Source organism: Pistacia vera, unplaced genomic scaffold (assembly GCF_008641045.1).
Source record: "Pistacia vera cultivar Batoury unplaced genomic scaffold, PisVer_v2 Contig613, whole genome shotgun sequence".
In the NCBI taxonomy this organism is placed as follows: Eukaryota; Viridiplantae; Streptophyta; class Magnoliopsida; order Sapindales; family Anacardiaceae; genus Pistacia; species Pistacia vera.
This window is the reverse complement of record NW_022196461.1, coordinates 7,361-24,204: the sequence shown is the minus strand read 5'-3', so window position 1 is coordinate 24,204 and position 16,844 is coordinate 7,361. Positions and strand designations below refer to the sequence as shown.

The following is a 16,844-nucleotide window of genomic DNA, read 5'->3' as shown; positions in this document are numbered from 1 at the left end:
CTCCAATGGTCAACTGAGTATCTTTGGTTGTCTTGTGTTCACGTCTTGACATTTATTTGGTATTAGTATTCGCATCAACATTTTGGTACCAGAAGGAGAGGCTGGGCTTGAACACTTCAATTGAAGCCCATTCCAATTCCAACTTGAAGAACGTTACCAACGGATCAACCATTACATCAAGCTGAACGAAAGAAAACCAACAGGAGTCAAGAATGCTACAAATCATGTAGACACTTTCAAAATAGAAGGCCCAGGGAATGTCCATGAAGTTGCCAACAACTTCCCACTGGTCGTTCCACTCCCCCTTAGAGAAAACCACTAGAACGTGAATAAGTCTGACCTAGAAAACCCACCATACCTAGAAATGTTCCAGAAAATCACTCACGAGATCAGTAGTCTCCAAAGGGTGGTAACAGACTTTAGGGGGACAAATCGGAAAAAACCCTCAAACTTGTAGGATATCGAGTCACCAACTTCTAGTTAGGAACGCAAGACTGTCGAATAATACTCCAACGTAGCGGGAGGATCACAGTAAAATCAACCCGGTGACAGAAGGCCATTGAGACTGGAATGCCTGAAACGACGTGCAGGAAAACAGCTGATAGTGGAAGAAGCAAACCACCGGGAGGTAGTCTACTCCCAGCAGAGGACCAATCAAGCTCAACTCGAGGGGAGAGTCACACGAGCATGCTCCCAACGGATGCGTTCAAATCACATTTCACGCCATCACGTCGTTCAAGATCAGCATGTCAACTCAAACCTGCATCACAATGGGTCACAAGAGTCTACTCCCGATAACCCCTATTACCTGAGCAACTATGATTGTTCATCTCTTGTGAGTGCTCCCAATGAGAAAAACTAGTAGAACCTTGTCTCTGATCTCCGCATACACCTCAACGCGTAGAAACCCAAGCTCTGCCACTCGCTCAATCAGAATAAGGGGATCGCAATCCCTCTAGGCAATCCTCGGATTAACGTTCAACTAGAAGACATGCAGAAAATGCTTGATGACCCGCGAATTCGACAAGTCGAACAAGCAGCAATAGTCTTTGGCTTTCCATTTCCAAAAGAGATGTGGCTAGAACCATTACATCTTGGGTTCAAGACCCCTAACATCAAGTTTAGTGGGGAAGGCAACCCTCAAGACCACCTTGACACCCTCAATGATCTGATGGAGCTGTACAAGGTGTCCGACCTTGCTAAATGTCGGTGTTTCGCAATCACCCTCATGGGCGACACAAAAAAGTGGTACNCCCCCTTAGAGAAAACCACTAGAACGTGAATAAGTCTGACCTAGAAAACCCACCATACCTAGAAATGTTCCAGAAAATCACTCACGAGATCAGTAGTCTCCAAAGGGTGGTAACAGACTTTAGGGGGACAAATCGGAAAAAACCCTCAAACTTGTAGGATATCGAGTCACCAACTTCTAGTTAGGAACGCAAGACTGTCGAATAATACTCCAACGTAGCGGGAGGATCACAGTAAAATCAACCCGGTGACAGAAGGCCATTGAGACTGGAATGCCTGAAACGACGTGCAGGAAAACAGCTGATAGTGGAAGAAGCAAACCACCGGGAGGTAGTCTACTCCCAGCAGAGGACCAATCAAGCTCAACTCGAGGGGAGAGTCACACGAGCATGCTCCCAACGGATGCGTTCAAATCACATTTCACGCCATCACGTCGTTCAAGATCAGCATGTCAACTCAAACCTGCATCACAATGGGTCACAAGAGTCTACTCCCGATAACCCCTATTACCTGAGCAACTATGATTGTTCATCGCGCGAGAGTGCGCCCAATGAGAAAAACCAGCAGAACCTTGACTCTGATCTCCGCATACACCTCAACGCGTAGAAACCCAAGCTCTGCCACTCGCTCAATCAGAATAAGGGGATCGCAATCCCTCTAGGCAATCCTCGGATTAACGTTCAACTAGAAGACATGCAGAAAATGCTTGATGACCCGCGAATTCGACAAGTCGAACAAGCAGCAATAGTCTTTGGCTTTCCATTTCCAAAAGAGATGTGGCTAGAACCATTACATCCTGGGTTCAAGACCCCTGACATCAAGTTTAGTGGGGAAGGCAACCCTCAAGACCGTTGATAGAACCCCAGGATTAACAAACAATCAAGCAACAACACAATCAGACAAGGAACCAATTCGCGAGATAGATTTTGGATGGATTGAATTGAGATTGATATTAAGAATTGAAACAGAGTAATTTTCCAGGACTGAAATAAAAGAAAAGAAATACACATAAGAAATCCCAGTAGTTCGAGGAGCTGGGGACCTCCCTGATTCCTACTTCACAATTTTTCTGCCTTTTAACCAAAAGGTTCTCCCTTTTATACATGAATCATCTAACCACTTTTATTCCCTTCTAACTAATTGGTTCACACGTCACCTGCCTCCAGCTTCTTTCCACTCACACATGCTTCTCCTATTCTAACCAAATCTGTTAGTGGCTTTTTACCCTTATGCCCTCTATGCTGGTAAACCTTCTTGATAGGTGGTCTATCAACCTCCTTGACGCCCTCAATGATCTGATGGAGCTGTACAAGGTGTCCGACCTTGCTAAATGTCGGTGTTTCGCAATCACCCTCATGGGCGACACAAAAAAGTGGTACAAAAGGCTCCCCACTAACTCGATTCATTCCTGGCAACAGTTCGCGGAGGCTTACCTCCAATAGTAGCACTCTTCACATCCATCTGATAAAGCTTAATCTTCAAATTAACAACATACAACAGCCAACAACAATCTGATTTATTCAAGTCTAGTTACTAGAGCAAAAGTCTCATCAAAGTCTACTCCTTCTACTTGAATATATCCTTAAGCAATAAGTTTGGCCTTGTTCCGTACAATTGTTAGGAAACGATCCATTGAGGCAGCAGAAAACAAAAATTAATAACAACACGGATCGTTCCATAGAACCAAGATCAGGGCACAAATTTACAGTTTATATCAAAACAAGAATCTGCAGAAAATTAGTTTAGAGTTTAAGAAATAATATGTACATTTGGAGGCTCTTCCAACTTTGTCTCTGAACATATTTTGCTACCGACCCAAGTGTAGGATCGAACCGATATAGTCCACACGAAGATAATCGCAAGAAACTAAAGAGGGATTTGCTAGATCCTCTTTAGTCTTAAGAAACAAAGAAGAAATGAAATGTATTTGATTTTCAATCAAAAACAAAGTATGGCGTGAGAGAGTGTTTTTGGGTGCTGTAGCTTTTTCTCTTTTCTTTGAAAATGAAATGAATGAATCAAGTTATCTCTCAATTAAACTTTTACTTTTATAGTGTAATTTTAATTGCCTTATTCCCTTATGGAATAGGCTTGGGCTCCAACCCAAACACCTCTTGTTTCTAAACACTCCCATTTAGATATTTTAATTTTAGTTCATCATTATCTCAATTAAATCAATTAATATATATATTTAATATAACATTTAACAATAATGATAACTTATTTAAATATATGCGAACACATATTTAAACGTAATCTCACTTATGTAATTTTTCTAAGAAATTAAATAAAAGGCTACGACCTCAGCAAATTTAATTGCACTGTGAAATTACCAAAATACCCTTTCGTCTAAAAAGACGAAAACACCCTTCTTTCTTAATGAGTCTTAAATTATCTTCTATGTGTGTGACCCATAGGCTCCTCATCTTACCAGCAGTGTATAGTATCGCGATTAACACCAATTAATCGTCTCAGTAAACACAAACCAAGATTGGCCCTAGCAAGGCATAATGGCCACCAGCAAGGCATCATGGCCACCCGATAGATTTGGATTCAGCAAAGTAGCTACTTGTCAATGATATGGTTACCTTACAATTCGATCCCTTCATCATCCGTTATCTCGACGAGATCGAGGCATAGAAATAGTGTCAACCTTCAGTTACTCTCGATATTGTGTATTCAGTTACTAGACCAATGTCATGTATTATAAACTAGATAGAGCAACAACTCAATCCCACTGTGGCCACAGTTTTAGTGTCATTGCCATTTACTGAATTGCGCCGTGAGATAACTTCTCCCGTACCCAGGAGCGATGAATCCTCTGTCTATCCACCATAGTCTTGATACACTTCTTAATGCAGCCAATCACCACCGTATTGACAATTCTGAATAGAATTGCGTTAGGCTAGTGTCAAACTACACCAATCGGTGCACAAGACGCTTCGGTGATCTCAAGTCTAAGGATCAAATGCACCACCATTCGTTAGAGGATTTGTTCCATAGACATTGGGGTTATCATCCATATGGAATCCTCTGGTGGGTCAGTCCAATGAACTTGCCTACAGCAAGCACCCATGTGTTGCACCAGGTTGTCACCAAACAACCTTGACAAGTGAGATCAGTCACTGCCTTTCGACAAGGTCCTTCAACACTATGATAGCCTTACCGTATGATAATCCATGGATTATACTATTTTTATTAGAATTTTTAGTCGGATTTCAAATACTTCTTAGTTCATTTTGACCTAAATTGCTACTTAATTCTTTATATTTTGTGTTTCAGGCTAAAATGGACATTTTATGCAAATAAGGAGCGAATTGGAGTTTTTGGACTCAGAAGTTTTTGGATCTCAGAAGTTGGGAAAGTTCTGAAGCAGAGTGGATGCACTATGAAGCTTGTTTCCATGAGGAGAGTGACGAAGATCGAAGATTCAAGCAAAGAAGCAAGCGGAGGGCAATTCTGTAAATTCATAATCCACATGAAGGTTCGTCGTGGCGAAGCTTGTTCTTCGCCGTAGCGAAGAGAGCTGCGCACGAGGGATTATTTCACTTCTTCACCGCGGCGAGAATCCTTCTTTGCTGCGGCGAAGTCTGCGAATTCCAAAAACACACAGTTTCATTTTTTGGGCATATTCCTAGGTTTTTGGGCTAGGTATAAAAGAAAAACTTGGTCATTTTTTAAGGGGTTGGTGTTGAGAGAGAAAGCAACTATTTTCATTCTCTTAGGTTTAATTTGGGCGAAATTTGATTGGAAAGAGTGAAGATTTGAGATTGAAACCAGTGGATTCATCATCTTTGGGAGATTTCTTGTCTTTTCTCTTATTTTCATTATGTTGAACATTGGGTTTTTCGTTTCTTTTGTTTGTGTTGTTGATTTACCTATGAACTAACCCATTTTGGGTTAAGGTTTTGATGTAGTTCGGATTCTAATGGGTTAAGTAATTGATTAATTATTTTCATATGATTTTACTTTGATTGTGTGATTATTCTGAAATTATTGTTTTTATGTGATGAACATGATGAGATTGAGAAATAATTCATGTTAAGCTTCTTGGGTAATCACCATTGTAGTATTAAATGCTAGAGATAGATTTAAGAATCAATGAAATCAATCTAGGATTCTTTGTGCTTAATGAACTTTGAACTATTAGTCTTCATTTTGTTGGGTGCGGAAGCTTAATAGGGAAGAGTAAGGAAATATAGCCTGATAAGGTATATTTTATACTTTAGAGAGTTCGATTTACAATCAATGCATGTGAATATAGAATTAGTATAATCCTTAGGTTTAACCCAAAGAGTTCGAATGAAGTCAAAACCCTACCCGTTTGCTTGAATTGATTTTATTCGTGTTTTAATCTTGCTTTCGTAATTTAGTTTTGAATATTTAGAAATTTTGATTTAGTTTAGTTTAAAATTCTCCCATAAATCCAAACAATTCGATAGCTCCAACTTGAAAACAGTAGAAAAACTTAGTGTTTAGCAACCAATCCTCGTGGGAACGATACTCACTCATCACTCTATTACTTGTGCGACTAGTATACTTGCTACATATTGCATGTTTATGGAATCACGTATCACCGTATTATCTGTGCCCTTTCTTCATAATAATATTGGGGCCACGGACGTTTCTAGAATGGCCACCATATGTGCTCATAGGGTTCTTACTATCAAGATTTGAAACACTTGATACTCTCGTCACGGTTCTACCATTCTAAGGACATATATCAATACATACAATGATGATTTACGCAATATAGTATAAAATGTCTCTTATTGATCAATGAACATTATTACAAAGAGTTAATTCTACAATAATTGATTGGCTCTAGGGCATCTACTCTAACAACAATGTTTCCAAACTCATCAGACTTGTTCTTAAATATATATTTTTTCCCAATAACATTTATTCCTTCAAGTCGAGTAACCAAACTCCAAACATCATTTCTCGAAGAGTTCCAGCTCTTTATGCATGGCAGCAATCCAACAATCATCCTCTAGCACTTGTTTGGCATTCTTGGGCTCTACAGGAGAAACATAACACAAGTGGTTAATTTCACTTAACCTTCTCCTTCTAGTAACTATTACCTTTTCGGGTTCTCCAATCACAATGGATGGTGGATGAACCTTCTTGATCCAAGATGGTGGTCTTTTCCTTGTTGAAGTCTTTCTCTGGGTGATCTCATCAGATAGATCAACAATTAATTCCAATCCTTCATTTTGAGAAACTGATCCTTATTGAGCTTCATGAGGGTCAGATGTGTTCACATCCTCTTGACTTGTAGTCACATCGTAGGGAGCAGTCATGTCACCAATTTCTTCTTCCTAAGAAGACTCTGGGTAATCTTTTGAATCAAAGAACACAACACTAATTGATTAAGCTCTACTGTTGGAAGAATATCCAAGGAATACACTTTCATCACTCTTAGAGTAAAACTTTCGCAAGTTTTCTCTATCATTTAACACATAGGACTTGCATCCAAAGACATGAAAATATGAGAGATTTGACTTTTACCTTTTCACAATTCACAGGGAATCTATAGAGTACCTTTTTCTCTAAAACACCCTATTGGAGATGTGGCATGCAGTGTTGATTACTTTAGCCTACAATCTCTTAGTAGCTTTTTGGCATTTAACATCACTCTGGCCATCCCTTGAAGAACTTGATTCTTTCTCTCCACTACACCATTCTATTGATTTGTCAGGTAGAGAATTCATGCCTAATGCCCTGCATATCACAAAAATTAGAAAAATGAGAATTCTCAAACTCCTTCCCATGGTCACTTCTAATTCTCACTACTTTCTTCACCAAACAATTTTGTTCAACTTGCAACTTTTTAACCAAGACTTGAAAAGCATCAAAAGCATCATATTTTTCCCTTAAAAGATCAATCCAAGTAAACCTTGAAAAGTTATCAACACACACATAAATATACCTCTTGAACTAATATGTTTTTGTGTTTAAGTTCTTTTTTTTTTTTTTTTTTTTTGTTTTGTTGTTTTTTTTTTTGGGCTAACTTATCTTAATGCTTGATAATGATAATGTCTTCATGAGATATTGTTTTGTGTATGTTTGCTTCTCCCTTGTCTTTGTATTTAATTGATAATCTATTTTTGAGACAAGTTTGTGTTGATCATTTGATCAAGATTATGTTTTGTTCATAAGTTTGACAAAATGGGCGATTGTAAGTATTTTTGTCAACTTATGAAGTTGTGTGTGCACATTTTATGATGTTTGTACTTTCATTTTGTTAAGCACAATCCTGTTTGTAGTTTACACATGTCATGACATTCTGCATTGATATGTTCACATCACAAAATATGTGGGCACATTTAAGTCAAATATGTAAATAGTCGTCTAGTCAGACGTGACAGATGTCGAGTTTTCATTGGTTGTTAGGATTTTATCAAAGATTGAAATATGCGTGAATGGTCCAAATACAAGTGTCAAATATTTCAGATGTGATCCTAGAAATTTATTTTGTCTTTTCAGAAGTGGTCTTAACAAGTTGTTGAATACTTTCCTTAAACTGCCAAACATGTGTAAGGCTTTATCGGCTGGTTGTCTAGTGGATTGTTGAGCAAGGATTCTATATTATCTTCTTCATCCTTGCATTTACATTTGAACCTGAATATTCCTCTTGTTGTTCTCTGAAAATCCTTAGAGGTTTTATTCATTTTAGGTATGGTTCCTATTAAACCCTAAGTATGGCTAAATATTCCTAGAGGGGGGGAATAGGAATCAATAAAAATATCGGGTTTCACACATACAATAGTTTTCAGAAGGATTTTCATCTCACATACACATAGATTTATAGGATTGCACCTAGTTTTATAAGATTTCACCACCAAGAACAGACTTAAAGTTGTTTGTGATTGATTGCCTCTTTCAAGTAGGCTTATACACACATTAAGAACAAATTATCTCTCAAAGGTTTACAAGATGAGTACAAGTGATAGTATTGATTTGGATCTTGAGCTCTAGGGATTATATTAGGATATTTATCTTATCTCTTCTCTGTAAAATAACCTAGGAGCGTCAAACATTTCTATCCCAAAAAGAATTAGCTGTGGCAGCATTTAATGCAATTATGATAAAGCCTACAGAACCTAGAGGAACGGTCATTCCATAATCACGAACGGTAGTTCTTGACACAACGATCATATTTTTCAGATCTAGGTTAATTGGAATGGTCATTCCACCACGCCGTATGATCGTGCAAGACCACTGAATGCTCATTCCACCACGCGGAACAATCACACCTAGATGTTCTTCCAAATCTTCTTAAATTTCCAGAGAAGTGAATGACCTCTTGGAACAATGTCGTGCAAAACTTCTTCAGATACGAACGATCATTCCACCATAAGGAACGATCGTTCCAATTTTGAACTTTGAGTTTTGACTTTGACCTTTGAGATTAAGTCAACGGCGCAAAGTGTTTTGAATTTAAATTATCTTGACTTTTGAACTTGGGTGCACGGTCTTGCAGGATGGTTGTGGAAGTGCAATCTGGTCGAAGAGTGCCACTTCAAATTGGCAGCGTGTCTAACGACTAAGAGGAACGATGGCGTACGATATTGCACAACAACTTTCTCTTAAAGAACAGTTGTGCCTTGATTACGCACGGTCGTACCTAAGTAGAAATTTGCTTATACACTATTGAACCACCTGTTAGACCTATTATAGTATCTGCCAAAGAGTGACATTGCTGATGATTGGAGAAGCAAGTCAATTAATAAAGAAATTTGTCCTCTCAAATACAAATTCCCAAAAGTCTAAGGGAAGTCTAGCTTCAATTAGGAGAGCAAGGCCAATCTCGATAATACGGTGATGTTTGCGTTCAACTGTCTTGTTTTGGAAGGGAGAGTACAAACATGAAATGCGCTAATTGATCCTATGCGCTATGAGGTGAGCGCAAAATGCTGAAGAAAGAAACTCAGATGCATCATCGCATTGTATTGCTTGTAGCTTATGTTGGAGCTGCTTCTCCACAAATTTATGAAAGGAAATAAAAAAATCAAGAAATTGTGTGTGATTAGTGGAGGGATAAAACCATGAAAATCGGAAAAAGAAAAAAAAAACCGTCAATAAAACATACATAATACTTATGATGATTTAAAGATGTTACAAGAGACGAGCCCTAGACATCAAAATGGAATAGTTGAAGTGGGTGAATAGCCCTTCATTGAGTAAGAGGATGATGATGGCAATGGCTCTTACTGAGAGCTCAAGTTATGCAACTTATTAATTTTAGGATTCTTTGTAAAAATGTTATTTTTGGAATGCAACAAATGAATTATAGCTTTAGGAGTGACATGTCCTAAATGATGATGCCACATATTAAATTAATTTGGGCTGGAGCGAGAAGCTGTAAGAGCTTAAGGTGGTGTCACTAGGTCAGATGGCGAGATGCGGTAGAGCCCGCAATCAAGTTTGCTATGTAGGAGGGCTAATGTGTACGGAGAAAAATCACAACAAAATAGTTAGGATAAAATAAGAAAACACAGTTATTTCTTTTTTGAATTGGGAGACAGATAATATTTTTTTAGCAATTGAGGGAACAACTAAAAAATGTGAAAGACAATATGGAGAATCCGGAGTGGTTCGATTGTACTTGTGTGGGTGATAGGAAGGGAGACACCATCACCCACAGTGAGTTGTTGGGGACCCACATAGGGAGAAACATTAGATAGTGTAGCAGGATAGTCAGTGACGTGGTAAGAAGCACCAGAGTCCATGAACCAATTGTCAACAGCAAGAGCGAACAGCGAAGGAGGAACTTTGGTAAAAAAAAGCTACTATTGTTGGGAAAAGGTGTAATAGGCCTGTGGTGGTGGGTTGTAGTTTGTGCATTGTTGTTGTTGGGCTTGATTATATGGATTTAGAATATAAATGGGCTTGAGGGTAGTTTGTGGATTCTTGGTTTTGGCTTGATTATATGGATTTAGTATATAATGGGCTTGAGGGGTGTTATTGTTATATGATATTTGGTTTGGGGGAGGTGGTACAAATTCGGTGTTGTACAGCTCTCGACAGGTTACGGCTTTGTGACCAAGACAGTGGTACAAGTGACAATGAGGAATCCTGCAGCGGGGATTATGGTCACCCGTCGCCGAGAAGGTAGTTGATAAAGGAGCAGGCAGAAGTCCATTCTGCTTCCCAGTACGGAATCCCATCCGTGAGTTTGGCTTCCCTTATGGTGTTTATTGGTCGGGAACAGAAGCGGAGTTGGAGAGGAGACGAGCTAGCTGGGGCAAGCGCGCAAGCGGCTCGCAGTGGCTGGGCAGAATTAAAATGGGAGGGATTCGACCTTCATGGGATAAGAGCAACCCATGGAAATCGTCTCTTGTGAGCTGGGTGTTGCGAGTATGCACCAAGATCGTCGTCACCAATTGGTAGGGTGTTCAAAAAATGCAAAAACCGAACCGATAACCGAACCGAAAAAACCGGTTAACAGAAAAAAACGGTTCGGTTACGGTTCGAAAATTCAAAAAACCGAATTTCTGGTTCGGTTAACGGTTCGGGAAAAATAAAAAGCGGTTAACCGAAACCGGTTTTTTGAACCGGTTTTACAATATATATATATATATTAAATAAAAAAATAATAATATTATATATTATATATTAAATAAAAATAATAATATTTTTAATGTATCGTTGTAGTGGTCGATGGATATATATGAATGTCTTTTTATTTGGATATGTATTATTTATATTTACAATTTAATTTAGGAAAAATAAAAAAATAAGTTTTATAAAAAAGCGGTTAACCGGTTTTTCGGTTAACCGAAAAACCGGTTTCCCTCTAAAACGTTCGGTTTCGGTTCGGGAATTTTCCCGAACCGAAAAACCGGTTTGGTTCAAAAAACACCCTACCATTGGGAGAACTTGATGCCAAGGCCGCAAAAAAGGTGAGTGTTGTATTCATTTTCGAAATGGGTCACCAATTGCGGAAAGTTGATAGAGATGTTGGTGGCTTCCTGCAAGTATTCCATGACCAATCGATTCCCCTTTTTCATAGTTTGTAATTACACCCAAAGGGAGAGGCTCGGGCTTCGATTGGGAGCATAGGCCATCGGAGATACGTCCAAACTGATGCCGATGTCGTTTTGATTTGTGAGCTGGGTAACATTCTATGTTGTTGATGCTGCCAGTATAGCCAAGGCTGTGTTGGTCTGGATAGCCACGAAGTATATATGGGCTCAAAGAATGGGAGGGGCAAAAGAAGTGGTAGTGTCGTCACTTGTTTGCTACAAAGAAGCTGTAGAGGAGAACGTTTGTTGCAATCAACAATTGAGAGAAGGTGGTTGGCCCGAAGAAAAGGAAACAATCAAGTCTTCCACACGAATAGTTGGTGCCATCAAGACGTTTCGATGGCCAGTAATGAAACAAATTAGGGCTGGTGGTAGGCGCCGGAGTTGGCACTATAAAGAAGGATTGGTAATGGTGGGTGTTTCCATTGTTTCAGGTGAGCTTTCGCAACTGCTCTGATACCAAGTTTGAAAAGGATCGATTAAAGAAAAAATCAAAACTAAAAAGAAACACAAACTCAGAATTGAAGAGAGGAGGAAGGAAGAAGAGACGGAGACTAGATTAGAGAGAAATATGTATTATTAATGATTTTCTGCATATTTTCGATTTTTTATTTTTTATATTTGATTTTTGGCTTCATTTTATCTATTATGATAATCTAGAATTCTCTTCAAAATATATCGATTTCACTAATTGATTGGATGGTGTCCCAAGTCCAACATTATACTACCATATATGTCTTTGGTCTTTTTTTTTTTTTTTTTTTTTTTTGGCGTGTGTGTTGTTATTAGTGATGCAAGGTTACAATGTGACGCTCCTTCAACTAGGCTCTTTGCAATGAGGTTGGGTTGGCTCAACATCAATAGGGCTCGTGGTGGAAGTAACAAAAAGAAGACAACAATCCATAGTCGACCCATTATTATCCAATTGTAATCAAAACTTTATGTAATTTCCCATTTTGTAATATTTTCGAAATACCACCACCCAGTATTAAGTGGGACTAAACTTAAAAGTTAAAAAAAGAAAAAGCCACCTAAATTTTTTCAAATTATCATCAAATCCTCCAAACATGTTACCTATTTCAACATCTCTAGAGTTAACGATTTCTTATACATTTCTTAATTTTTTTTCAATGTGATGAAAAGATTAATTTGTTGAACGAGTGAAATGAAATGGAGTGGAAGAGGCCAAATGGATTTGAGCCGCAAGCATGCGAGGCACTGTCCTAGGGGCCCATTTGGGGGAAGGCCCTAGTAAAATGTTAATAATGTATTGTACAATTTTAATAAAAAGTTATAATATTTAGTTATTATTTAAATATATTTTCTTATTAATAATTTCTTATGGGCAATGAATCCTATGAAATATTAAATGATATTATTTATTTTACATAATATTATAGAAAATTGAATGATATAATTTATATAAAATAGAATGGCTTTTGAATGTGGATGATATCCGAGATTGTCTATTAATAATAATAATATTACATATTATCTTCAAAGATAATTGGATGACTAGGCAAATAGAATTGAAACAAGAAATTGAAACAACATAGTTTAAGTCCAATCCAAATCCCTTAAATTAAAAATGCAAAAAGCAAGCCGCCAACAACTACAGCCAAAACGTAGCGTTCAATGCTTGAGGTTGAGGCTCCACTGTTAGTGTTTCCTGAGGAAGGGCTACCAGCACCTCCATTACCAGGCACGGGTGCTTCACTTGGACTTGGACTTGGACTTGGAACTGGAACTCCCACAGCTGTAAAAACAGTAACACGCGATTTGGTGAGAATCTTTAAAAGGCATTAAATGAGACAGAGTGGACTTAGGCTCCGTTTGGTTGTTGCATTTAATTCTCTTCTCTTACATTTATATTTTATTATTTGGTTGTACTAATTTATTCATTGGCTCTCAACCCAAACCCAAATTTTATTAACAACATTGGCTTTCATAAATAGTATAAAATTTTTATGTTCTTTTTTAAGATATGCATTTCTATATTCTAAATTATTCACTTATTTTATGTAATAATATCATACATATAAACCAATTTATCTGATATATATGATTAAAGAGTTACTAAAATTAAAATTCATTTTTATTAAAATAGAATTGATCTTACAAATATATTGCTAAATTTAGTTAAATATGGATGAGTTAAAGCCAAGTACCTGAGCACAAAGAAACGGGAGGAGTAGCAACTTTACAGACGGAAGGCAACTTAAGAGCCCTATTGAGATCAATATTCAGTCCAAAACTAGAACTCTGGCCAAGAAGATCACACAAACAAATGGGGTTGCTCTCCACCAGCCCCGCCAGCTCAGGGCAGCACGGCTTGTCCGGCACCGTCACATTGCTTCCGGCTGTCACATACGACAAGCAATCTGACATGTTAAGAAGTTTATTTATACAGTCATTTGAGGCTGATGGCCCCATAGATGGCCCCATAGGGGTAGCTGATGGTCCAAAGGCGGCGGAGGGCTGAGGAGCCAGTGTTTGACCTGAAACTGAAACCAACATGAGCAACGCCATCAACAAGCTTAAACATGATCTCATGGTGCCCATTATTGTGAAGAAGAAGAAGTTTGTGAAGAGTAATAAATGGATGGATAAGAGTTATATGGTGGCGGTGTGGAGTGGGAAAAGGAACTTCTGCCAGCCAAGATTATTAAATAAGTGTAACTACCACCTAATTTTGCTTCCACCGTCTGGGCTACCTCTTAATAAAAGGTTGGTTGAAGTATTTGATTTCCTCTTTCCATACTTTGCGTATTGGCTTCTTTTAATATTAAGGTCAAACCATCAAGAATACTCCATTTATATTTTTTTTTTAAATAGTCATAAAATCACCTATTTAAGTTTTAGTAAAAATAATAATTAATAACCACCATTAGCCATTAGGTGATCCAACAGTCAACTAAAACTTTCGAGTGTATTAATTAAAAGGTTTTGAGTTCGATCTACTTTTATTACTAATGGGGATGGTTATTAAAGAGATTTACCCAATTGTCTACTTCAAAACCTCGTAAGATTAATTGAGATACATATAAACTAGTTCGAACACACTCGGTCACAAAAAAAAAATTTAATAGTAATAATTAATAGTTGGCATTGATTTGAATATAAAATTTAAATTCAAGGTTATGTGAAGATTAAAGGTCAAATATTAATACTAATACTTAGCGCTCGGATATAATATGTATACAATGAAAACCTTGTTCTGATGCAACATGCCCTCTTAGCTAGACTGCGATAAGAGTTGGACACTTTGCGTCTTCCTGAAATTACAACTATAGAATGGTTAATTCATCAAGAAAACTCCATATGTTATAAAAAAAGGTCACATTGAATTTTAAAATATTAATCACACTCCTCGTTGAACCAACCATCTCATACTTAAGTTATTGAGTAAAGGTCAAACATCACATGTAACGTAGATCTGATAATGTAACAGGGTAAAGGTTGGGAACCCTCTTAAAAATGCTTCAATGGAGGTTCAAATGCTTTCACCAATGGATGCAAAATAAGAGGGAATTTTATTTCACAATTGAAGAGATTACTTCATTCTACACCCTCTTTCCCTTTTCTTAGAAACCTAATTGCATTTTATAATCTAATTGATGATTAAACCATGTGTCCAATGATCTTATGGTTTTTAGGCAATTTCACCGATTCTCTAGGAGTCTTAATTAATTTATTCACTCCTAACAATATTGATGCAATTGTCCTTCAATCAAAATAGGAATAGTTTGATTGAAGAAATTCAAGATTTATAAACTGAAGTACGCATGCATTTGTTAGCTATGTGAGATGTGACATAAATAAATAAAACTAATATTTAAACTAAAAACAATTAATAAGTATGTTTAAAAAATAAAAATCAAATTAAAAAAATATCTAAAAGAAAAGTTTTTTTTTTTTTTTTTTTAAAGAAAGTTATACCATAAAAATAAAATATTTCTTATTATATTTATAAACTATATGCAATTAGAGTAGAAGCAAATCAAGTAATAGTATACAACCTGGTAAGACAACCCCCAACAAGAAAAATATATTCATGTCACAAGAAAGTGGTAATGAGAAGACGTTCAGTCATTCTTGCATTGTTGGTTAAAATCATAAAGACTTTTAAATGGTATAAATATTTAATATGGTGAGATGGAAACAACATGATAATGATGTCGAAAGCTGCACATGAATTTACAAACCATCACGCAAGAATTTTGTCATTTAGCTTTTGCAGGTGGCTGGATTTAACATATATACGGGAGGTTGGAAGTTGAAAGCAAAAAGCATTTATGATACATGCTCATTTTTTAACTCCACCAAATTATAATTTAAACTAGACATGGTCCACGCGGTACACAGATATGTTTATTTAATAATTTTGAAATAGATGGTAAATAAATTTATTTTAACAAAATAAATAAATTAGATTAAGATATAATAATTATTAAATTATATAAATTTTAAAGTAAATATAAATTATATATAAAAGTTTTAAACTCTTATCATATTGATTAAAACTTATGTTGAATTAAGATTACTTGTTCACGTTATGCTTAATGAGTTGCTAAATTAATGATTAAACATATAAACCATTCACAACATAAAATAAAGCACACAACTCAATTTTACATGGTTCAACAACATGCCTACATCAATAGGATCAAATCCAGAAGAAGCTAGTCTACTATGAAATAATTATGTGTTTAATTATAAAAACAAGAATAAGTATCAATTGTAAAAATTCCCTGTTTGGACAACACTTCAATCTTCGCTCTTTGGTTGAACCTCAAATCTTCATAGTCTAACTTCTTCTCCACGGGACCACCAGGTCGCACTTGAGCTCCTCTCAAGTTTCAACAATGACAAATTACTTCGGCAGCAACAACTCGAACACATACAGACCTCAACACAGAACAATGTTCCAGAATTAACTCATGTAGTAAGAGATAAAACACGATAATTCAAAGCCTACCAAAACATATCGGAAACCTACAAAAACTAAATAACCTCAAAGAAAATATTCAGAGAATAATTGAGGTAAATAATATGGCTTCCTTCAAATAAGTCACAATAATAAAATGATTATTTATACTTTAGTGACTTTGAAAGGATAAACAATAAACCAAACCTGTTTTGGAAAGGATTCTTGAGATCCTAGACTCCTTTATAAGAAAGAATTCTTTAATCTATAATCTCTTTATAAGAAAAGAATTCTTAAAATCATAATCTTCTTTTAGGAAAAGAATTCTTGAAATCATAATTAAATAAAATCTTTTCCAACTCACATAATATATAATGTCCACAAAAAATATTTCCACAACTGGAAATATAATCACATTTAATTATGGCAAGTGCGATATGCATGAATATTAAAATAAAATCTACCAGACGTGTTGTAATCACTGCGATTTAATTGTGAACACCTTTAAAGTGAAACTAAATAGATTATGCACCAATCCGCATGAATAAGTTGACAAAACCAAAATACTTACAATATATATAGACAAACTTGTGTTAAGATAAAATTAATAATTGTACATGTATAATTATTAATAT

The 16,844-nt window shown here is 36.5% G+C and overlaps 1 protein-coding gene across 1 annotated transcript; it reads right to left on the bottom strand.

Moving 5' to 3' along the window:
- Positions 1-12,841: 12,841 nt before the first annotated feature.
- Positions 12,842-13,872, bottom strand: LOC116110770 (non-specific lipid transfer protein GPI-anchored 2-like). Its single transcript, XM_031396989.1, has 2 exons — positions 13,451-13,872; positions 12,842-13,038 (listed from the first exon to the last, which is right to left on the bottom strand). Exons 1-2 carry the CDS (start codon positions 13,842-13,844, stop codon positions 12,860-12,862), a joined length of 573 nt encoding a protein of 190 aa, XP_031252849.1. The 5' UTR covers positions 13,845-13,872; the 3' UTR covers positions 12,842-12,859.
- Between the last annotated feature and the right edge of the window lie 2,972 nt (positions 13,873-16,844).

Excerpts from the sequence above, each read along its gene's own strand:
- LOC116110770 (XM_031396989.1), bottom strand. The coding sequence starts at position 13,844 with ATGGGCACCATGAGATCATGTTTAAGCTTGTTGATGGCGTTGCTCATG. Across the intron at positions 13,039-13,450 it reads TCCCGTTTCTTTGTGCTCAG|CTGTGGGAGTTCCAGTTCCA; the intron begins GTACTTGGCTTT and ends CTGTTTTTACAG.